This window comes from Miniopterus natalensis, chromosome 19 (assembly GCF_054644295.1).
Source record: "Miniopterus natalensis isolate mMinNat1 chromosome 19, mMinNat1.hap1, whole genome shotgun sequence".
Lineage (NCBI taxonomy): Eukaryota > Metazoa > Chordata > Mammalia > Chiroptera > Miniopteridae > Miniopterus > Miniopterus natalensis.
Window position 1 is genome coordinate 11156700 of NC_142099.1, and position 24156 is coordinate 11180855.

Sequence of the window (24156 nt, forward strand, 5' to 3'; positions counted from 1 at the left end):
CCATTACCAAATCCCTTCACTCCCACTTACCCCACAAAGAGCTCTCGAGTGTACCCAATTCCAATGCAGTTTCCACAGAGCCTCCATCATGATCTCTCTAAAATAGAACTCAGATGTTACCCCTCTGCTAACAGTGCCCCCGTGGCTCCTCACTGCCTAGATAGTAAGGCCCAAGCACATCAGTACAGATGGTAGTAACAGTCTTTCAGGATACTGAAGGCCCTGCCTGCTTCTCCAGCCTCGTTTCCCCTACATTCCCCTCCTAGCCAATGCCCAAACCCCACAGAAACTATTCGGTAGTTCCTTGAATTTGCCAAGTGATGCCAGGTTCTCCGTTGGCATGGAGAATCACTCTTGGATGCCCGGCACCTGCCTGTTTACTCCTGCCTAATTTGCTGGGCCGACTCCTGTTTGCCGTCAAGGCTTAACTCAGACTTCACCTGTTCAGGGATTTAGCAACTCACAGGAGAAAAATTTCACTATGAATCTTTTGTAGCTTTCTTTTCCAAGCCTGTTTAGGCATCTGGATTAGTGGCTAATCCTAAATGGTTTTATACAATAGTAAAGGCAGTAGGACCTACAGTAATGCCACAGTTACAAAAGTCAACAGGTTCTCTTTCCAGCCTCCCCTCCGGGAACTCTTCTCCTACTACCCAAAGGAAGGGCATGCCCTGCATCCATCCAGAATCTCACGTCTCATGAGAAGATTCCGTTTACTAAGATGTTGATTCAAAATCCCAGCAGGTTTTTTGTAGACACTGACAAGCTGATTCTAAAATTCATATGTAAATGTAAGAGGCAAAACAGCTTTGAAAAGAAACAAAGTTAAAAATAAATTCAAAACTACAGGAATCAAGACACTACCAAGAAAGCATGAGAAAAATAACTAGATCAACGGCACAGAACAGAGTCCAAAATAGATCCATACCTATATGGAAAACCAATTTTTGATCCAGGTGAAAAGACCATTGAATTGAGAAAAGAGAATCTTTCAACAAACAGTGCTGCAATAATTGGAAGTAATTGCCCCCCCATCCACACACACACGAAATGATAACACTTGGATCTGAACTTAGATCCAGGCCCAGGCCAAGTTTATTTATCTCTGATAAATCTCTCCTGAAAGCGGCCCCTCCAGTCTCTCCTTTACTCTGTGAGTGGTTACAGAGCTGTGTTGGTGGAGAAACGCTCTGTAATGACATGCTGGGGTAAGCAATTCCAATAACCCATTATTCCAGTAATCCCTTGAGTCTTAAAACTTCACCTTAGGATGGACTTGGACTGTAGTATACTGGTTGTTTAATAAAAAGGAGAGACAGGAAGGGCCTCATTTGCATAAATATCTGAGTAAATACTCCCATCCAGTCAATTTCAAGCTACCATTGTGATATGACTGAATGTGGATATTGGTAGAAACGTTCCTAGTATTCCCACCATACAAATACAAGAGAGATTAATAACCTCAAGAGCACAGATAACAGTAAAATAATCGGAAATTAGTGTCAGTATCTAACACCTTCATTTTTAATATGATTTATTTAGTTTTAAGTTTCACATAATTTAAATTTTAATAATGGCAGTGTTTAAGCATTGATCAGCCAAATTCTTGAAATTTTAACAATCTGCTCCCGTGGCCTGTACAAGCCAGCTTCTGGGGGCACGTTCTTTGTAAGGGGCACAGTATGAGGCCAGGTAACCTCTAACTTCGTGATTCCTGCGGAAAGAGGAGGTCCTGGCAATAGTAAAACTCAATATCCATTCTTCTGAGCTGGACAAACATGAGGACACAGAGGCCAGGCGGGTTGAAGAATCTGCACAAGGTGTTGAGCGGTGGAGGGGAATCTGAGCTCAGGTCTGTCTCCAAAGCCAGAGACAGCACATCCTTCCGATGTTCCTACGATTTTGATTTCTATTTGGAAAAGCTTGACTTAAGGACTTTCAGCTCCGCGGAAAGTGTTAAGGGTGAGTGCGGGAGGGATGGGGCGTGGAGAGGCGGATGGAGCATTTTAAAAGCATACACCCTTTGCGCCCAGAAAGTTCTCAGTACCAACCCGATCCCAGGGCCTTGTCCACGGCCTACAAGGAAACGCTTTATTCCTACAGTTCACTGTGTGGGATCCCACCCGCCCCAGGGCCTTAAGTCTTCTGCAGGAGGGACAGCGGCTTGGGGACAAAACCGGGCCGCGTTCGGCGGGCGCAGGACCCGGCGGAAGGCGAGTAACTCCGGCGCTCGCAGCGCGCAGGCGCCGGCTTCCCGCCCGAGGGACGTGAGCTGCCGTCGCTGGGCGGGCCCTCGCCCGGCTCTGCCCCCCGCCCCTCGCTAGCACGTGATCTTCGCGTCAGGCTCCGCCCTCCTGCCGCCGGGGGAAGCGGCAGGAGCGCGGGCCGGTGAGCGGGCGGTCTGGCGGCGCGGCTCCCCTGCGCCCTCGGAGCCATGTTGCGGAGCTGCGCCGGGCGCCTGCCCGCGCTCGGGGCCCTGCGAGGCCTGCGGGGAGGCGCGCGCCCGCCGGCGAACGACCCCGGAGCCGCACGGGTGAGTCCCGGGGGGCAGAGCGGCGGGAGTGGGCGTCGTGGCGAGAGTGGTCGAGGACACGCCTACGGGAGAAGGTCCCTGTAGCTGTTCGTCCATCACCTGTAGCAGGGGATCTCAGAGGAGGAGCTGACGCCACCCGAAGGGCGTCAGTGTTCACCGCAGGGTCTTCCGCCCTGAGATCGAAACCCTGCGCGGGGAGGCGGCTCCGTTTTGAAAGCGAGCAGGGTATTTGACCCTGGTCTGTAAGGGGAGAGCTACCCCTTCTCCTGAGAGTAACAAAGATCAAGTTAGTCAAACGAGGTCACGCAGGACGCGCGGCAGGGTCAGCGCCGTCCCTCGTCCAGCCGCCCTGGACGGGCGCGCTCTCCCGCAGGCTTAATCCTGATTTTCTCTGCGTGTCAGGCCATCGTACCCTCTCTCTAAGCCAGTTTCCTCACCTTTCAAGGTGGTTATAAGACTTAAAGGAATAAAAATTAAAAATTTTTTTTTTAATTTAAAAAAAGACTTAAAGGAGACAATGCGAGTGTTTCACAAAGAGCCTGGTATTAATAGTAAATATTATATCACTGTTTTTAGACCACTATGTTTTATTTCATTGATGTATTGAATTACTACTCATTTAGTTTGAAAGAAAGGTGACATTTCAAGATTTAAAAATATATTTTCTATGTGCTGTAATGAAGTGCTAAGGAACATGAGAGGAGGGAACAGCCCTGTACTGAGCAAGACCTGGGGGCTATTGTAGCTTGCTTTTAAAGAATCGTGAAGTGCAGAGTGGTGGTTGATCCTGTATCATCTTGCACATTAAAAAAGAAAATGCCCTGTGCTAATTTCACAACAAAAATAAAGTCGGTGCCCTAGTTATATGTTGGTGCCTTTGTGATCCGTGTTGAGAATATTTAACAGTATAGTATTTACAGGCTTTGTAAGTCATGCTTCGTTCTTTTTAACCTTAAAAGGAGACACTTTTTTTTTTTTTAAAGTCATCACTTTACTCAACAAGTCCCACTTGAAAAAAATAAATAACCAAAGATCAAACAAAACTTTTCCTCTACTCAGGACAAAAAGTAATGATTATCCCTAACATTCACCCCCCGTATGCCGTGTATGCTCTGAATCTACAAGTGCCTTTACTTCAAGTATGTCTTAGCTCTCACCTCCTTGATCTGAAACTTTTATTATTTTTACTTCTCACAACATCTGGGGTCCTAAACTCAACATCACCCAAACTAAAATTAATAGTTTCACTCCCGCTCTTTGCCTCCTGACACACCCAGGAACACTAACAGAACTTTCTTTTTCTTCCATTCACTGCAACCCCAGTATCCTAAATATCTCTTAAGTCTTTCTTCATTTCTTGCTACCTAGTTCAGCTACTAACCATTATCTCACCTGGACCTTTGTGAGTCTTTTAGCTGGTTCCCCTACGGTTGCTTCTCACCTTGCAATTCCTCCGTTACACCAGAGGGAGGTTCCTAAAACCTAAGTTTGCTACAGAACCCAAGTTCATGTGCCCACCACTTCCAAAGGCCAAAACTCAAAATGTCTGGAGTTTGGAGTAAGGAGAGGTTTATTGATCCAGAAAGCGCCAGCCGAGAAGATGGGAGATCTAATGGTGCCTCAAATCTATCGTGCTCATTGAACTAGGTTAAGGGTTTTGTCAACCGATGGTTGTTGGCAGGGTCACCAATTCAAAGTCAACAGGAATCCCCAATTTGGGGTGCAGTGAAGAAGGAACCTATTCAGGGCAAAACAGCTCAATTGTGATACAGCTCGGCTGTGCGGCAGCCCTGGGGCCAGGCCGCTCTCTGGCTAGATAGCTCTGCTCCGCTCCTTGCTGGTCTGCTCCACTCTGTTCCAGGGAAACATCTTGGATGTTTCAGCTCAGCCAGGGAAAAGCCGTCTTTGGTGGAAGGGAAAAGTGCCCTCCCAGAGCCAGAGGGGATCTGACTTACATATAGACAGAAGTCCCCGCTGGTCCTTTTCATGCAGATGAGGACTCCAAATCCTTGAAGTTTGATTGGTCCAAAGGGCACTGTCCTGACTGGTCAGAATGGAGCCACATTGGTCAGTGAAGATGTTGATGGTAATATAGCTGTGTGGCTCCTACTGGATAGGGGAAGCTTCAGTCCAATTGGTTCGGCATCTCAAAATTATTTCATGCCTTCTTGCTTTTGCACAGTTTCTTTACCAACAGTGCTCTTTCTAGCTGCCTAATTTCTGCCTGTCTAACCAAGATTCAAGTCATAGAACCTCTCCCTGAACCCCCAGTCTGAGATGAATACCTCTCCCCTGTGCTCTGCCTTCCTGTGCAAACCCCACTAGTAGCACTTTTTACATGGAGGAAGATGTCTATCCTTCATGTCTCTCTATTTCTGGTACCTGGCTCACCTGTGCTTGATTAAGGTTTGGGATAAAAGGGAGCCCACAGACATGGGCTTGCTGCTGGCTCTCCCAGCAGCTAGTTGGGTGACATTGAGCAAATCATTTACCCTCTCTCAATCTCCCATTTTTCCCAAGGAGGTTAGACCAGGTAATCCTTGAAAATTGCTTCCCCTCCGAAGTGACAAGCTTCTATAAAGATGAAAAGCAGCAAAATAGTCTCGAAAATAGGAGACTATGTTATGACATAGAATGCACCTCCCGTTACTCTTCTTTTTCTTCTGTCTTTTAGAGGTCGTTTTCCTTTGAGCACGACTTTGAGAAGGACCATTCTCTCCCCAAGCCCAGCTGGAGCAAGGACATGCGACTCCTCTTTGACCAGTTCATGAAGAAATGTGAAGATGGCTCCTGGACACTTTTGCCTTCATTTAATTATAAATTAATTTATAGGGATCAGGACTTCTCAACCTTAATGAATGGTAGGAACAGTGACTCTCCCATAAAGAATATTTAAATATTGCCCTGGCCAGTGTGGCTCAGTTGCTTTAGCATCCTCCCGTGGACCAAAAAGTCACTGGTTTGATTCCCAGTCAGGGCACATACCCAGGTTGCGGGCTTGATCCCCAGTAGGAGGCGTGCAGGAAGCAGCCAATCAGTGTTTCTCCTCACATCAATGTCCCTCTCCCCCCCCTTCCTCTCTCTTGAAAATGAATAAAAACATGTTGGGGGGAAAAGAATATTTAAATAGCAAATATAAAACTAAGAACAGATTGAAGCACTAGTTACCACTTGAAAAAGGAAAGAGTATAGTGCAGGGGTTTCTATAATCTTCAGTTTTATAATAAAGGCCAGAAATCTCAATGAATTTTGCAGATTGTGGGAGGGCATAAAGTCTTTTGCCAAGAATAAGACTGCCTCCCACCCTGGCATCCTCATCACCACTAGCAGGAGTGAACAAAGGCCCCCAAAGAGCCTCCACCCTGCCACAGCCTCTTCCTGTCTCTGTCTGAGGCTGTCATCAGTAATCTCATTTTACTGTTTATCTCAACATATGGCTCTGTCACCCTAAGAAGCTTAGGTTGCTTAGGTCACCCCCTCATCTCCCAGACTCATGATTCCCAAGGTAACCTACCGCACCATTAACACACACACATACTTTCTCTTCTGTGTGTGATCTTTTATTTTTTTATTTTATTTATTTATTTTTAAAATATATCTTTATTGATTTCAGAGAGAGGAAAGGAGAGGGAGAGAGAGACAGAAACATCAATGATGAGAGAGTCATTGATCAAGGCCACAACCTGGGCATGTACCCTGACCGGGAATTGAACCCTGATCACCTGGATCCTAGGTCAACGCTCAACCACTGAGCCATGCCCGGCCAGGCTGTGTGTGATCTTTTAAATTAAAATTTTTTTTAGCAGTTTCAGGTTTACTGAAAAATGAGTGGAAAGTACAGAGTTCCCATATACCCCCTACCCTCCCACCCAGGCTTCCCTTGTTATTAACACCTTGCATTAGAGTAGTACATTTGTTATAATTGTACTACTAGTATTGTACTACTAGTACATTATTATTAACTAAAGTCCATACTTTACATTAGGGTTCACTCTTAAGTTTTACTTACTATGGGTTTTGGCAAATGTATAATGTCTTACTCCAAGAAGGGTTTCTGTGTACACCTTAGTATTTTATTCAGTATATCCTCAGCATTTATATACGATATTTTCTGATTGCCATGTATAAGTACTTTGTTTTCGTTCATTTATGTATACTATGGCCTCGGTTAGGCTGTTAATTCCATGAGGGCAAAGCTCTTATATTCTGTTTCCTTGGGACCCTCCCATTCCCTTCCATTTTGTACCTGGTTGACATTTGAATCGGTCATCCACCAACCTGTTATTCTAGCAGGGTACAGATGTTTAGCTCTGTCATGGCATCTTTCTCACACCTGTTTCTCGTGTGCCCATCCAGCTTATTTCCCTACAGCCTCAGAGCTAGGAAACAAGGAGAAACTGTCACAAGCCCAGCTCTTTGGCACAAATTTTAAGGATGGCCTGGGTTTTGAATATGTGATGTTCTATAACGATGTTGAGCAAAGGTTAGTCTGCGTGTTTCAGGGAGGCCCTCACCTGCAAGGAATGCCCGGGTAAGAACGACAACCTAAAATGTCTCTCTAAAAGATTGTTATCTTGTACTATCCCTTTGAACTAGAATGAAGGCATTAAAATGGTAATGTAGATATATTTATTGATATGGAAGGATGTTTATAATAAATCACAAAAGCATAGGACTTAAGGCAATAGTGTATAATCTAAGAGAGTATCATTGGCATGTTAACAGAGGGCCTTACAATTTTTTCTTTTTCTTCTGTTTATCTGCATTTCCTAAATTTTTAAACAATGATGTGTATAGTTAGTTTAATGAATACATAATATAAATTTCTAAATGATATTTTAACTTTGCTTGCTCGTGATCTGATTACCTGGTTTATTACAAACAGTACACTTATGATATGAACAAAGTAAAGTAGGGGACATGGGTATTTGACACTCGGTACACTGATGATGTACTAAGTGGACCTTTCATAAGTAAATTATATAGAGATGCTTGGATAATCTTTCTCTTTTCAGACTTTTTGGAAACATTTTTCATTCCTTCCTATTATAACTAGATTTCTTCATGGAGGTGCCATTGCAACCATGATTGATATTACTCTTGGTATGTCTGCAGTTATAGCGGGAGGAATTGTCATGACTGCCAATCTCAACATCAATTTTAAAAGGTAAATTCATGGGTATTCTCTGCTTCTTGGGTGTCATAGGTCAGGTTTCCCAGCAACAGACCCTATGGCAGAGAAAATGAGAGAAACTGGCTGAGACCATCCCGTGGTCCTGTTTTCATTTCTTTAAAGGATTTTAGCTTCCTTCAGGCTTTGCTCTGTTTCATCAGATGGCACAACCTGTGGTATCACAGCTGGAATCCCTCGTGATCCTTTGAACCTAACCCAGAAGGTCAGCCAGGGACCAGATTCCCAGGAGCCACCTGAGAGCAGTGGTGCTTGGGAGGAAGGGGTGTGAGTGGGTGCTGGTGTCAGCCTCTTTAAGAAATGTTCTGTCTAGGAAAGTGAGGCCCCAGTGACATCAGGTATCATAAATTGCCCCACCTTGTCATACACTTGATCATCTCTCAGTGTTACATAAATCTGATAAAAACTTTTTTTTTCTTCTGCAGACCTATCTCCCTTCGTTCTGTTGTTTTGATAAATAGCCAACTTGATAAAATTGAAGGAAGGAAACTGTTTTTTTCAAGTAATATTCAAAGTATTGATGAGAAGATCCTATACACAGAGGCAACAGGTAAGAAGCTGCCACTCTTTGGTTTGGGTTGGGTTTTTTTTCCTTTGGGGGGTTTGTTTGGGGTGGTTTTTTTCTGGGTCTATTTTTGTTGGGTTTTGGTGGGGGGGGGTGTTTGGTTTTTGCTTTGGTTTTATAAACTACACATGCCCCCAAAATTTTAATTCATTGTCATTCAAAGAATAAGTTAAAGGTATTCCTTATACATGCCAGTAGGGAACTATTTGCCAATATTTATCAAAGGTACAAAGTCATGCACCCTTTGACCCAGGATTTAATTGGTACAGGTGTACTGATATGTGTGCAAAATTACAACATATGCAGTTGCTCTAGGGTCCCAGTAATTGTGTTATTCATGCAGTGTTATTTGGAATAGCAAAAGATTGGCAAAACACAGACATCCATAGATAGGAGACTGGTTAAAGAGAATACAGTTTATCCGTAAACTATATTGTGTGTACCATAAAAAGTACTGTGGGCCCTGGCTGGGTGGCTCAGTTGGTTGCAGTGTTGTCCCGTGCACCAGAAGGTTTTGGGTTCGATTTCTGCTCAGGACACATATCCAGGTTGTCGGTTTGATCCCCAGTCAGGGTGCATATGGGAGGCAACTGATAGATGTTTCTCTCTCACATTGATGTTTCTCTCTCTCTTCTTCTCTCTCTCAAATCAATGAAAACATCTTCAGGTGAGGGCTGCGGGAGAAACAGGACTGTGGAATTTTGTGGTGCCATAAATAACAATAAGGAAACTATGCCCGATATGGAGCTACCTCATTAATATGTATTGAATGAAAAATACAAGGTGCAGATGTTATCATTTGCGTAGGAAAAGTGGAGTTCTTCCTATTCCCTTCCCCTTTCTTCCTCTTTCCCTCTCTTCTTCCTTCCTGAATAATTTATTCCAGAGCCATGTAGAGTCGAGCATGGTAGGCTCAGTGTGAGGGGGGCCAGAGGGAGAGGCGGCTGCAGTAGCCCTGCGCCATGTCAGAGCCTGAGTGGAGTGAGGAGGGTGTCCGCCCGGGAGTGGCCCAGAGCAGGGTGTCCGAGCCCAGGCAGGGTAAGCAAGGCTTCTACTCGGGGAGCAGCATGGGTGTCAGAGCCCACAGAGTGAGGGTGGCATCTGTACGCTCACAGGCATGATGAGAGCCTGGTTTCTCACTGTCAGAGCAGGAGGGTCCAGACATGAAAAGAGAACATGAGAACGAGCCCTGTGGTGTGGCCTGGAACTGGAGGTGTTGGACACCTGTGTTTTCCCTCTTTTGCTCTTGCAAATAATGTCATATTGAGTAACTTTGTATGTTGTCACTTTGCACAGATTTTGGCAAGTTACTTTTCCAGTGGCTCAGGAGGAAACAGTTCTTTGTACTAGTCTCTCAGTTTTTCCGTAAGCTTGAAATTATTTCAAAATGAAAAGGAAGAAATTGGAAGGAAGTGAAAATGTCTGTATATACTGTATAAACATTAACATTGTATATACTGTGCAAACTATATATACAATGTTAATATACTGTATATACTGTATAAACTGTATAAACATTAACATTGGTTGCCACTGGGAAGGGGAACAGGTAGGCCGGGGCGGAGAGGGAAGTCCACTGTGTGGGTGCCCTTTTGTACGTTGTGGAAGTGGAAGTGGTTTTGTAAGTGGATTACCAGGAGAGGAGCTAGGTTTTGTGGGGCAAAAGTTTATGTAATTTAAGAAGCCAGATTTAAGAAAAAGAATGCAAACTTGGGTACAAAAATGAATATTTATTTTAAGAAAAGAAATTAGAACATATTACTACTGTCTTGTAGACGCAGGTACCTTCCTTCTGAGATCTCTAGCAGTTTAGAAGAAATGCTCACACAGAAATGCTTCCCAGCTGCATTCTTGAGCACCACACAACTCCCCGCTATCACCTTTGCAAGTGGGGGGCCCTTGAAGCCTCACCTTTTTGCACTTCAGATTTAGACAAGTTAATTTAGATATCTTTGTATTTTTTATTGTAATTGATCTCAGATGCACAGGTTTGGGTTAATTATTATACTTGATTTAGGACACACAGTCTTCATTGGTACCTGAATGGTCATCTTTCATTTCATTAAACTGAAGAATAAACACCCTGGAACTTACCATCAAACAAGAACCAGAGTCTTAGTAATATTTTATCCCTACCTAGTTACTTTTTCCCATCTCGTCTCCTGCTTTTCCCCAGAAGTAACTCTGGCCTAGAATTTTTCGGTTTTTATGAAGGACATAGGCATACCTAAGGAATAGGTTGTTTAGTGTTTGTTTTTGAACTTTGTAGAAAAGATTTTGTGCTCTGTGAGCTTGTCTGGGATTTGATTTTTTATCACTCATCTTCACGGTACTGAGGTTCACCAGTGTTGCTGGCTATGTAGCTTGTTCATTTTTACTGCTATAGAATATTCCACTGTGTGGCTATGTCACAGTGGATTTATCTCCTCTTCTGATGGTGGGCCTCTGACTATTATAAATGGGCCTGCTATGAACATTCTCGATCATGTCTCCTGGTGGTGTGCCTGGGCCAGCACTTGGCCTGTACTCAGAAGCAGCGTTCTGGGTTGTAGAGTGTGAGAGTGCTCCACTTGATAGGGGAATGTCAGATTGTTTTTGAAAGCTGTCCCAGTTTATACTCCCACCAGCAATGTACAAGATTCTGTTGATCCCTATCTTCTCTAGCAATTGGTAAGATCAGACTTCGGGATTTTTGCCAATCAAATGGTTATACAAGTATATCGCAGTGTGATTTTGATTTGCATTTCCTTGATCACATACGGAGTTGAGCATCTCTTCATATGTTTATGGACCATATTTGTTCCCCATTGTGTGACATTCCTGTTTGTTCAGCCTTTTTTATTGTTTTTTCTCATTTTTTTCCTGATTTATAGTTATTCTTTTATATTAAACCAATCTTTTTATTGGATATATAAACTGCATCTATCTCCTTTCAGTATATAAGTTGTCTTTTCTTTAAGAGCTTTTTTTTTTTAAATGCTCACCCAAGGGTATTTTTTCCATTGCTTTTCAGAGAATGAAAGGGAGGGAAAGGGGGATGGGGGGGGGAGAGAGGGAGAGAGAGGGAGGGAGAGAGAGAGAGAGAAACATTGATGTGAGAGAGACACATAGATCGGTTGCCGAGGTACGCGCCCTTGGCTAGAACCTAACCCAGGACCCTTCAGTCCTCGGGCCGACGTTCTAACCACTGAGCCAAACTGGCTAGGGCTAAGAGCTACTTTTTATAAACAAAAATTTTTCATGTTAATGTAGTCACATTTATTAAATGTTTTCCTTTATGGTTAATGCTTTTTGTGTCTTGTTTAAGAAATTCATTTTTCCCCTAAGTGTTGGCTGTTTGTAGGAATGATGGATGAAAGAAGCAGGAAGAAGATCATGAATAATTTGAATCCATAGTCAACTTAAAAATCCCATTCCAGGCCGTGGGTTATATTTCAATCTCACTAAACCTTTCAGGATCCTAGAGGTACCAGATAGGTCAGTTATAATTTTACTTCCTTCCCTTACTCTTTCTAATGGAAATGGTAATGAACCATGAAATGGCCAAATGGTAGAGATAAGATACCTAGGAAAGATAATACAATATTGAGATAGTTGAAAGTTGATTCTAAATTTGGCTGAAAAATGAGAGAGAGACTGAAGGCACAAATATGAATCTATTGCCTTTCTGTGAATATTTCTATTTAGAGAAGTCCCATCAGGTTGAAGTCAGTTGACTTACAATCATCTTTTGTTTTTCTGTTTGTTCTTTTAGGCTTATTTATAAAGCTGGGTCCGGAAAAAAAGTTAGACATAAAAGAGCTGCTGGTGAATTCTACTCCACCTGCATAAGGCTCTCCTTCCTCCGGAAGACCCAGTCCTGCTCTGCTCGCTCACTGTTGAGCCCCCCATATGGTGAAGCCTGCTAACACTGCCGTCCTGAACAGTCTGCTGAACACAACTCAAGGAGCTCTTCCACCTTCTAAATTTTTTTTTTTGATTAATCTTCACCCAAGGATATTTTTGCCATTGATTTTTTTTTAGAGAGTGAAAGGGAGGGAGGAAGAGAGAGAGAGAGATCCCACACACACTGGGATCGAATCTGCAACACAGGTATGTGCTCTGGACTAGGAGTCGAACCCACGACCCTTCAGTGCACGGGCCAATGCTCTAAACACTGAGCAAAATGGGACAGGGCTCTACCTTCTAAACTTTTTAACACAGAAACAGTTCCTATGAGAGTATCAGCAATTCTTTGTGTGTCCTTAGAATAAGTGATTTTCCTGAAGTTTGAATGGGCTCCTTAAGGTAATACCTGCAAACTTGGGAATGCCAGAAAACCAAAGGAAGGAACAAATATGTGGATGCATATATGCATGTGTGAATAATGTGTGCATGTGTGCATTCATGATTGATAATTTACAAAGCTAACCTTGTATCTAAAATCGTTTTGACTACAGGAGGAAAGACAACTAGTTCCCATAGGATTCTAGGGATTACACCACTGTGCCATTTTTAAAATAGGCTGTGCAGTCGTGTCTTACAAACAGCATAAGTTGTCATCACTGGAAGGACCCTGGATTTGTTTCCTGTGTCTTAATCTATTCAGGCCTCTGTAAGAAAATTCCACAGACTGGGTAACTTATAAACAACAGAAATGTATTGCTTATGGTTCTGGAGGCTGAACAGTCCAAGATCAAAGCATCAACATGGTCACCTGGTGAGAGTTTATTTCTAGGTTCATAACTGGCGCCTTCTCACTGCGTCCTCATGTGGAGGAAGGGGTGGGGCTAGGGAACTCTCTGGATCCTCTTTTATGAGGGCACTAATCCCATTCATGAGGGCTCCATCCTCATTAGTTAAGAATCTCCCAAAGGCCCCACCTATTAGTACTACCACATTGGACATAAGGGTTTCAACATAAGAATTTGGGGGGGGTCACAAACAATACCATAGCATTAGGGCTGGCATAGCAAAGTACCACTGACTGGGTAGCTTCAAACAACAAAAACTCATTGTCTCACAGTTGTGGAGACCAGAAGTCCAAGGTGTGAGCGAGGCCATGCTCCTTCTGAAGGCACCAGGGAAAGAACTTCCATGCCTCTCTCCCAACTTTTGATGCCTCGGGCATCCCTTGGTTTGTAGGCACAAGCATGCCTCAATTTATTATGTTTCACTTTATTGCCCTTTGCAGATGTTTTTTATTCACTGAAGGTCTGTGGCAATCCTGTGTCACAGGATTTCTTATAGGCACGATTTTTCTAACAGCGTTTGCTCACTTCATGTCTCTGTGTCACGTTTTGGTAATTCTCACACTATTTCAAACTTTTCATTACTATTTATTTTTTATGGTGATCTCTGACCCCTGATCTTTGAAGGTACTATTGTACTTGTTTTAGGGTGCTATGAACCCTGCCCCTGTAAGATGGTGAACTTAATAAATGTTTGTTCTGACTACTACACTGACTGGCTGTTCCCCCATCTCTCTCCTCAGGCCTACCTATCCCATGAGACAACAATATTGAAATTATGCCAGTGAATAGCCCTACAATGGCCTTTAAGTGTTCAAATGAAAGGAAGAGTCACATGTCCCTTACTTTAAATCAAAAGTTAGAAATCATTAGCTCAGTGAGGAAGGCATGCTGAAAGCCAAGATACGCTGAAAGCTAAGCCTCTCATGCCAAACAGAGCCAGGTTGTGAAAGCAGAGGAAAAGTTCTTGAAGGAAATTAAAAGTGCTACTCCAGTAAAAACACAAATGATAAGAAAGCAAAACAGCCTTATTGGTGATATGGAGAAAGTTTTAGTGGTCTGGATAGATCAAACTGGGAGGGGGAGTGTGGGCCCACACTTGGACAGGGCTATTGCCTCCCACCGTGTTCCAGGTGCCCACCCACTCCTGCCAAGGTGCCTGCGGGCTAAGCCTTCAGCAAAACCTAATCCAGAACAAGGCCCCCTGCACCTAGAGTCCCAAAAGCATAAGAGGAGCCAAGAGGGTGAGTTTCTTTGTTTAGGGGATTAAATATTCCAAATTTCACACCCTTGCAGTGGCCATGCCTATTCTGGCCAATGACCTGTTTCCAGGTGTGACTAACAGGCAAGTACCTTCCTGGGGTCATCCCAACTTTACTGAGCATGCGTCTATTTTCCCTATCCACTCCCCCAGCGATCTGCGGGGGAATAGACCAGTGTCTCCCTAGGAGTGTAAAGCTTTAGCTTCCTGGTGAAGATGTCCAAATGACATGCCTATAATATTAGGCCTCCCCTGTGCTCCCTTCCTGTTATTAATAACTAGGTTAATTACAATGGTATCACATGCATGTTTTTGAATGTGTATGTCCACATCTGGGTATATAACTGGAGTATGTCTGTGTGAGTACGTGACTGTGTGTGAATGCATATATGAGTGAGTGTGGCCATGCATGTTTGTGAGTGCATGCAATGCACATGGCCATGTGTGCACGTGCACACCTGGTGTGTGCATTGTAAGAGCCAGGGAACTCTGCAGCTGCCGGAAGTGGGAGCAGGGAGTAAAGCACTGGGGTCCACAGTGTCCAGGAACCAAGCCAGCTCAACCTAACAGAGGGCACTGGGGAGGGAGCAAGACTTTCTCTGCACCAAGGAACTCTACACTGGAGCAGCTGTGGAATTGTTCTTTGCTGACAGGGCCACCAAGGCACAGCAGTGATGCCATGTGCCCAGTGTCCAGCTGTGGACAGGAGACCTTACCTCCAAGGAAGCCACATCTCCCAGAGTCCCCTGCCCTGCTGAAGGCCAGGAGCCACAGCCTCAGGGAGGAAGACCCTCCCAATGAGTTCTTTATCTTCACAGACAGAGCCTAAGGCAGAGTCCAGAGCCAGACATCCCTGAACAGCTGGGCTCAGTCAGGTGGTTTAACATGAAACTTCATCTTGCCATGGGCACTCAAAGAATGGAATGCTAAAATTGCCCCTCATTCCGCAGAAGTATGAAGACAGAGCCCTCCCAGCCCCAGGGAGGAAGAACCAGTTTTTCAGATACTAACCATTCCGGCCTCGTGTTTGGGGCTCTGGGAACTCTTGTGAAAGATGAGAAGAATTTGGAAAAGAGAGGGGTCTCTCCCACCCCATCTATATGGAAGTCGGAGGATTGGCTGGGGAGACTGGAGGGGAAGGGTGGCTACAGGGGGGTTAGCAGGGAAATGACCCCAAAAAGGAGAGGGTTTCTAGTTTGATAAACACAGAGGTAAGGGCTGGAGGTGGGAGAGCCCTGGGTGGCTCCTCTGTGAGGGACAAGGTTCAGAAGCTCCTCCAGGAGCCACGTGTGAGCTGAATCATCACCTAGCCAGTGTCTCCCTTCACCTGCTCCCAAGGCCTGGTGGTGGTGCCTCCTGGGGCCTGACGAGGGCTTGCCTTCACAGGACCCCACCACACCCCACCCTCTCCAGTAACTTATCAGCAGGACCGATGCACCATCAGGGTCACAGGACTTGGCTTTGTACCCATCTGATTATCCTGTGTGGACACACTCTCCACCCCCAGGATGCCCATAGCCCTAAGGTACAGAAACAAAGATCACCTGTCACCATACTTGGAGGGCTCATGAGCTTGGCCCCTGATCTGGTTTAACAGTTAGTGACACCCCTGTTTCAGAGTTTTCAGGAGATAAAGGGGCTCAGGATATCATGGGGGTGGGTGTTAGGCATTTCATATGCTTTTAAAATGACTGCGACCTTACTTTGTACCCCAAGCTGGTGGAGCAGATGTGCCAGTGGCACCGTGTTGCCGTCCCATTGGTTTGGAGAAACCACTTCTCAAGTGATTGTCTGGGTTTGAGAAAAAAGGGATTTCAGGCCTGGCTAGGGTCAACAAGCCCCAGCCTGAGTGCACACACACACACCCTTCAGCATTTGTCACTTTCTAAGCTTAGAGGTCCTGCCTCTGCCTCTAAGCGTTTCACAAATAGGAGTTCAGTTCCAGTTGAGCTGTGGTAGGGGTTCTCCCATTTCTGCTGGGAGCTCAGGTTCCCCTCGGTCCTGGCACATTCTCTGTCCCTATACTCTGCCGGGACCCCCTCCATTAGCCCAGTGATCACACCAGGCAGCACCTCCTTATCAGCCCTGCCCTCCCAAGTGAACACCCCATTAGCCCAGCCACCCAGGGCCCCTCTGGGCAGAGCACTTAGCAACCATATCTTTTACCTCTACCCTGTGCCCCAGGCATGGTGAACACAGCCTTTTCCCCATGTTGGCTAGTCTGAGGCTGAGCTTCCACCCTTCCCCAAGCTTCCCCTTTAATACTTCCCACCAAAGACCAAGACCCAAAACCTTAGAAACCAGGTGAAGCAAAAACCTTGAGGCAGCCCTGGCCAGTGTGACTTAGTTGGTTGGAGTGTCGTACAGTACACAGAAAGGTTGCAGGTTTGATTCCGGGTCAGGGGTACATACCCAGGTTCCAAGTTCAATACTGGGTCTGGGTGCTTACAGGAGGCAACAGATCAATGTTTCTCTCTCTCTCCCTCTTCCTTCCTCTGTCTCTAAAAATCAATAAAAACATATCCTCAGATGAGGATTTTAAAAAAAACAAACTTGAGGCAGCCTACAGCCAACTGATTCATTGGCCTCAACATATGAGAGTTATTTTCCTTTCTGAAGGGCCCACTGTGGGCACTGAGGATATAAAATGAATCTTGGGAAGGTCCCTCCCAGAGGGAACCAGGAAAAGACAGCTGATCTGGGAGCAGAGAGACTAGATCTGGGGCAGATAAGCAAAAGACTCCAGGAAGAGTGATGGGAGGGAAGGGCCCAGTAATGAATTTAGAACCGTGTGGCACAATCAGCAGCCTGCAGGACAAGATCCAGTCAGAGATGCTTGGTTTGGCTCATGCAATCTTTTTTATAAATCAGTCGCAACATTTAAAAGTTAGAAGGTTTCACATAAAAGTATGGATTTCTGCTGTCTTTTCTTGAAAAATTAGCCCTAGCTAGCAGGTAGATCAGTTGGTTAGAGCGTCATTCCCATAAGCCAAGGTTGTAGGTTCAATCCCTGGTCAAGGGACATGCAACAACCAAGAAATGAATGCAAAAATAAGTGGAACAACAAACTGATCTCTTCCCCTCCCCTCAAATATTAATTTTTTAAAAAATTAGGAGAGATGGCATTGGGCCTGCTTTCCATCTTGGCAGCTCCTGGGTGAAGCAGAGCCAGGGCCACCAGCTCTGCTCAGGCCCCAGGTTTGCCCTTCACTCTCTGTTGTGCAAAGCTGCCCCTTGCCCAGCCTGACCCCTCACCCTTATCTCAGAAGATTTAAAAAAATGAGCTTCCCTGAGGGCAGAGACAGCCTGGGCAGAGACAAGGACTGAGAGGGAAATCAGCAGCCTGGGAGCACTCTGGCAATCACCCTAGGTGAGCCTACAGGGCCAAGTCTTCAGGAGGGACTGAGTTCATAGAGGGCTTAATAGCAATAGCATCTAGGAAGGGCCACTGTGGAAGTTCCTTCCAGATGGGGGTCATCCTGACAGAACCACCTCAAAGTGCCGGGAATCCCACCATCACAGCAGGGAGGCCAGCCCAGCTCAGGGGAGCTCCACCACATGTCCAGAACAAGCTGGGAAGACTAAATGCTACAGCATAGTCAGTCTTGTGAGGGAAGGAAACTTCAAGGAATGAACTTTAAGGACTTTAGATTGGGAGCTTGATAAAATGAAGCAATGGCCTGGGACCAAGAAGTGATTACTGAATCTACCAAGGCCTTGGTTACTCCTGCTGCTTTGTTTCACGCCAAAGAAGTTTCTAGTTCAGCGGTGTGCTAGAGCCTGTTACTACTGGCTTGCAGAAACCGATTGTGTACATCTCTTCCCACCTTCACAGTCAGGGTTAGTGGCTTCATATTGGTAGCTTGAAATCTGCCACTGTGGGAATATTTACACCACAGAAATTGGCAGATGCTACCAGTTAGAGCTCCCTCTCTTCCAAGAGCTGGTTGTTAATCATTTACCAGCACTTTGCTGCTGGTTCTCCTGTGCACCACCTGGCAGGTCAAGTCCAGAATGTGCTTCTGGAGACAGATAATATCTCGGCAAGAGAAGCCCGCAAGCTCAACATTGCCCCATGGATCCCAAACTGGAAATGGAAAAGGCAGGTAACAAGATTGGCTTCTCTCTTTTCTAATTGCTTCTCCAGAGAATCCAGGTTTGGGGAGACACTTTCTTTTCTCTGACCTGGTTTTCTTCAATCTCTCTAAGCTGAGTTCACAGAAAGAGAAGGGCCGGGGCCAAAGCTCATGTAATAAAACTCTCTCAACACACTATCTAAGCACCTCCCAGCTCTCTGGGTAGCTGACCTCCCAGCCCACATCTAGAAAGGGTTCAGTGTTGCAGGAAGAAGCCACAGGATGTGTGAAACAGTGGGAAGAATCAGAAAGGGGGAAAGGAGGAATTTCTCCGCAGTTCTAACGTTTCTCTTCCAAGATGGCCTTAGCCAGCCTCCTCCATTCCACTCCAGCCACCCAAATTCAGGGCCTCACCCAGTTTTGCTCTCACCGTCCATGTTCTCCTCAGATATCTTTCTTTCTAATTACCTTTCTTTCTAATTACCTTCAGTATATCTGCTCTTAAATATCACAGACCTGGCCAGATCTTCATTTCTTTTCTTTTCTCTCTTTTGGACCCTCTTCAACTCCTTCAATTCCCCTGTATTCCTCCAGACCATGGCATCCAGCCAATCCTTGGTAATTATCAACTTAAGGAAAATAACAGTTATACAAGGAAAGAAATATAACTACAGCATGTGGTAAGGCCGAGAGCAAAATTTATGTAATCATAATGATGTAAATATTTGACCAAAAATTGTACAACTAAAGTGGGAGGGTATCTATAAGAAAAATTCCCCTTGTTTTTCCTTCACTCTCCACACAACCCTTCTGACACCAGATGTGTGGGCTATTCCTCCACACCAAGTAATTCTCTGTGACACCAGCTGGATGAGTGCCCTACAATTCAATTCTGACACTACCCAGATTTAGTGCAGATCCCACAGGTTAAGAGCTCAGTCCCACAACACCTCCCCTCATTTCAGATGCCAATTAAAAGTAGTAGGTCCCCAGGTTACCCACAACTTCTGTCTGACATGGCTACAAATCAGAGGTTCCCACTATCCCCCTCCTTGGATTCAATCATTTGCTACAACAGCTCACAGAACTCAGGGAAACACTTACTTATGTTTACTAGTTTATTATGTAATATTTATTATATAATAAAAGTTACCATTAAGGATACAGATGAACATCCAGATGAAGAGGTACATTGGCCCCCCTGTGGGAGGGTCCCAAGCACAGGAGCTTCTGTCTCCAAGGAGTTGGAGTATGCCAACCTGGAAACCTCATACTTTGGGGATTTTGTGGAGGCTTCATCACAGAGGCATGATCAATGATTAATTCAATTTCCAGCTCCTCTCCCCTTCCTGAAGGATGGGAGGTGGTACTGAAAATTCAAGTTTCTAATCATGGCTTGGTCTTTCTAGTAATCAGCCACAGCCAGGAGCCCACCCAGAGTTCCCTCATTAGAACAAAAGACACTCTTATCACCTAGAAAATTCCTAGGGATTTAGGAGTTCTGTGCCAGGAACAAGGGGCAAAGACCAATATATTTTCTATTATTTCACAGAGTTTTTACTCCTCTAGTCGGGCACCAAGAGATGGAGATCCCACTGGGATGTACGATCTGCAAAGAAAGCCTGGTCATGTGAAGGTGATAACCCAGCTTCCACATGGACCTGAGGCAATGAAACAAGAATTTGCTTTCCTGGGTACAGCTATTGACTCTTCTTGGGAGAACAGCCCTTGCATCCCCACCCCCACCCCCCACCCCCGGCAACCTTTGTGGGATCAGCTCCCAGCCTTCAGGGGCCCCTGTGGAGCTTCTGCTCTCCCCGCTCCCTTTTTCTCAGTCTCCTCTTCAATCCATCTACTCTTCCTAAGATTCCCCTTTTCTCTCCTTTGCTCTTCCTTGATCTCCCAAATCAAGATTCACACACAGAGGCTGGCAGAGGGGATGAAGGAATACTCAGTCCCAGGGGAGGCCTGGGGCGAACCAGAGAGCACAGGGGGTCAGTTCTAGCCAATTGCCTCTGCAAAGGAATGAAGATGTACCCTTGCCAGATCTTTCCACATATCTGGAGATCCTTGACCTTCTGCTTTGTATGACACTCTTTGTTTTTAGATGTTGACAACTAATTCACATATTTTTGGTCAGACCCAGGATCCAAATCTATCAAAAAACTGGTTCCTCCAGTCCTTGAGGAAGTTTCATTCAAAGCTTCACAAAAGGTGAGGAAAATATTTATATTTTTGTCTTCTAGGGGCAGCCAAATACAGAAGGGGGGGGGGGAAACCTTTGTATTTCCATATTGTATCAGTTTAACTTTTCAGAACCTACCAAGATATCATTACTATCATTATTATAATTCCACCTTTGCACAGTTCTGATCTTTAGAACATGCTTTATTCTAGTGAACTGGAAGCTGGAACTTTTATTTGAAACTGGCAGTTTTAACTCAAAAGAAGAAACACCGTCAAAAAAGTCCACAGCCTTGCAGATGCTGGTTGAGCACTCCTCCCTGCTCCACCACTCAAAGTCACCTTTTTTCCAGGCGTAGCAGTGACAAAGCTTCCACTGCCCCACTCCCCACCTCACCCCCCGCACTGCCTGCTGCCACCATCCCCTCCCAAAGCACCAGAGTGCCCTTGCTAAGCTGCTCCCTGCCACATGGTTTTCTACCCTCCCCTCCAAGACCTCCCCCTCCTCACCTATCCCTGCGAGGGGCCAGTGGGTGGAGGCTTCCCTGAGCTACCCTTTGTCTGGGATAAAAGAAGGGGATGGCTAAGGGCTGTGTGTTGGTTTTCTGAGTCCCAGAATGATACAGAGCTTTCGGAGCACACGCCATAAACACCCACGAACACAGGCACGCCACCAAAACCCTACAATCAAGAGACAGCCTCCCTTTTCTTTCTGGGAGTTCTCTTGGGTTCTCCATCCAAACTTCAAGGCAGCCCTCCAAGTCTCCATGTACCCTATACTGTTTTTGTGCACTTTTTTCTTCAACAAATACTTTTTTCTGGGAGAAACAAGATGGCGGCGTAGGTAACCGCTGTACCCGCCACCTCCTGCAACCACATCAAAATTACAACTAAAATACAGAACCACCATCACTCAGAGATTCCTGAAATCCAGCTGAACAGAAGCCCCACAACCAGGGACTGAAGAAGCACCAAGACCAGTAGGAGGGGCGGAGACTCGGGTGGATCGGGGCTGAATCACAGAGATGCGGCCGCGGGCGCACACCCGTGCCGCGGGTTAAACCCGGGAGGGAATCTCGGGGTGGGGGTTTCCCGGAGGAGCGAGGGGTCCCAGCCCCACAGCAGGCCCCAGCCCAGGGCTCCAGGGCCAGGAAGACACATCCCGAGAACTCCGGGCTGTGAAACCGGCGGGGACTGTCCCTGAGGGTCGCGGAGGCTGCGGGAGCCCCAGCAGCGCCTCTAAAGGGCCCGCGCACGGACTCACTCAGACGCGCTCCCTCGGAGCCCAGAGCCGGGCAGCAGCCTGAAAGGACCTGGGACACTCGGGGAGGAACTAACCTGCCTGAGATCCGGGCGACAGCTGGAGGGGCAGCTTCCTCCCAGGCAGAAGGGCTGGCGGAGGCCCTTGCTCCTTTGGCGAGTCCTCCCCGCGCAGCCGGCAGGCAGGCGCCATATTTGAATCGCCAGCACCTGGCTCACACCTTTGGCCCCGCCCCATGATTCCCGGAGGCCCCGCCCCTCCCCACCTGCAGCTCATCCAGGCCATTTCCTGTGGCTTTTATATGCAAGTGGCCTCTCGAACCTCATGCTTAGGACTTTCCTAAAATCTCTCAAACAAGCAGCAGCTGCCCCATACGGCTTGTTAAGTGGCCCCAGGCCTGGCACTAGCGGCAGCCTGCACTGGCTCATAGCTTGGCCTCTCCTGGACACCGCCAAGCCCAGCTCAAGTAGCAGCCAACTACGGTTTGCTGTGTAGCTCATGCTGGGTGGCCCTGGGCAAGGCACTGGCAGAGGCTGACTCTGCGCCTCCCCGGAGGCCCCAGAGACAGTGCACTTGGTGATCAGACTCGACCACGCTGGATTGAAACCCTACCACATCCACGAGTGACACACTCAAGGGGTGCACTTGGTGAACACCAAAGCCCCACTGAAGTATAGGGGGCTCCATAGGGGTGTCTCAAGCACAGCAGCTCTCTGGCTGTAGTTGCAGCTGGTCCTCACAGCTGATTGGCCAGAGGGTCAATTCCTCCCAGTGATGCCAACAGCAACCAAGGCTCAACTACAACAGGACATGCACACAGTCCACACAGGGGAGCACCTAGAAGGCCCAGCTCAGGTGACTGGGGAGGCTGAGCCACTGGACCCTACAGGACACATACTACACAAAGCCACTCTACAAATCCCAGGAGACATAGCAACTCTACCTAATACATAGACACAAACACCTGGAAGCAGCTAAAATATGGAGGCAAAGGAACATGTCACAAAGGAAAGAAGAGAAGAAATCTCTAGAAGGGGAACTAAATGAAATAGATCCAAGCAAGCTAACAGATACAGAGTTCAGAATTTTGTTTATAAGAATGTTTAAGCTGACTATGAGGGAAATAACTGAGAAAATCAGTAACATAATAAAGTACCATTTGAAATGAAGGCTACATGAACTGAAAGGAAGAATAACTTACAGGAAATCAACAGTACAGTAGAGGACACTGAGAATCAAATCAGCAATTTATTGGAACATGAGGAAACAAAAAACACGCAACCAGAAGAGCAAAAAGAAAAAAGAATCCAGAAATATGAAGATAGTATAAGGAGCCTTTGGCATAACTTCAAGAGGCTCAACAGAAGGGGAAGAAAGAGAGCAAGAAATTGAAAACCTATTTGAAAAAATAATTACAGAAAACTTCCCCTACCTGGGGAAAGAAATAGACTTACAAGTCCAGGAAGCACAGAGGGTTCCAAACAAGAGGAACCCAAAGAGGCCCACAGCAAGACACATCATAATTAAAATGCCAAAGGTTAAAGACAAAGAGAGAATCTTAAAAGCAGCAAGAGAAAAGCAGTTAGTTACCTACAAGGGAGCACCATATGACTGTCAGCTGATTTCTCAACAGAAACCTTGCAGGCCAGAAGGGAGTGGCAAGAAATATTCAAAGTGATGAAAAACATGGAACTACAGACAAGATTGCTCTACCCAGCAAAGCTATCATTTAGAATTGAAGGTAAGACAAACAGCTTCACAGATAAGAAAAAGCTAAAGTAGTTCATCACCACCAGACCAGCAATACAGGAAAAGTTGAAGAGTCTTCTTTAAGAAGAAGCTAATGAACAAAAGAACCTGGTGAACTAAACAGATCCAGAGACATTGACGCATGCAAGAGACAATCATATGTCAAAGGAAAGAGGGAAGAGGGGTGGAGGGTGGGAAGAGATTAACCAAAGAAGTTATATGCATATATGCATAACCCATGGGGAGTGAAGGCCTGGGGAGGGAGTGGGAGCGAGGTGGAAGAGATCAATTGGGGGGGAAAATGAGACACCTGTAATACTCTCAACAATAAAGATAAATTAAAAAAAAATATATATATATATATACTTTTTTCTGAACTCAAGCCAGACCTGCTATGCATTCATGTTGAAGCAGCATCTGCCCCTCCCCAAGCACTGGGTAGGGCTTGGGGCCAGCTAAGGCCCCAAACACATATGGGTGTTGTCTCCAACCAGCCTGGTCTTGTCCAATCATCTGCAGTGGAAGCTTGCTGATGAAATCGTTGTGACAGAAAGGAGAAACGCCTGAGGGCTGGCTGCACCGACACACCCAGGGTACAGCTGAAAA

General features: G+C 45.8%; 1 protein-coding gene across 1 annotated transcript; it reads left to right on the forward strand.

Annotated features, from left to right (window-relative positions):
- Positions 1–2425: 2425 nt before the first annotated feature.
- On the forward strand, positions 2426–13728 carry THEM4 (thioesterase superfamily member 4). The gene is made up of 6 exons (XM_087827643.1): positions 2426–2533; positions 5208–5394; positions 6890–7064; positions 7590–7700; positions 8150–8274; positions 12044–13728. Exons 1-6 carry the CDS (start codon positions 2435–2437, stop codon positions 12118–12120), a joined length of 774 nt encoding a protein of 257 aa, XP_087683769.1. The 5' UTR covers positions 2426–2434; the 3' UTR covers positions 12121–13728.
- Positions 13729–24156: the final 10428 nt, after the last annotated feature.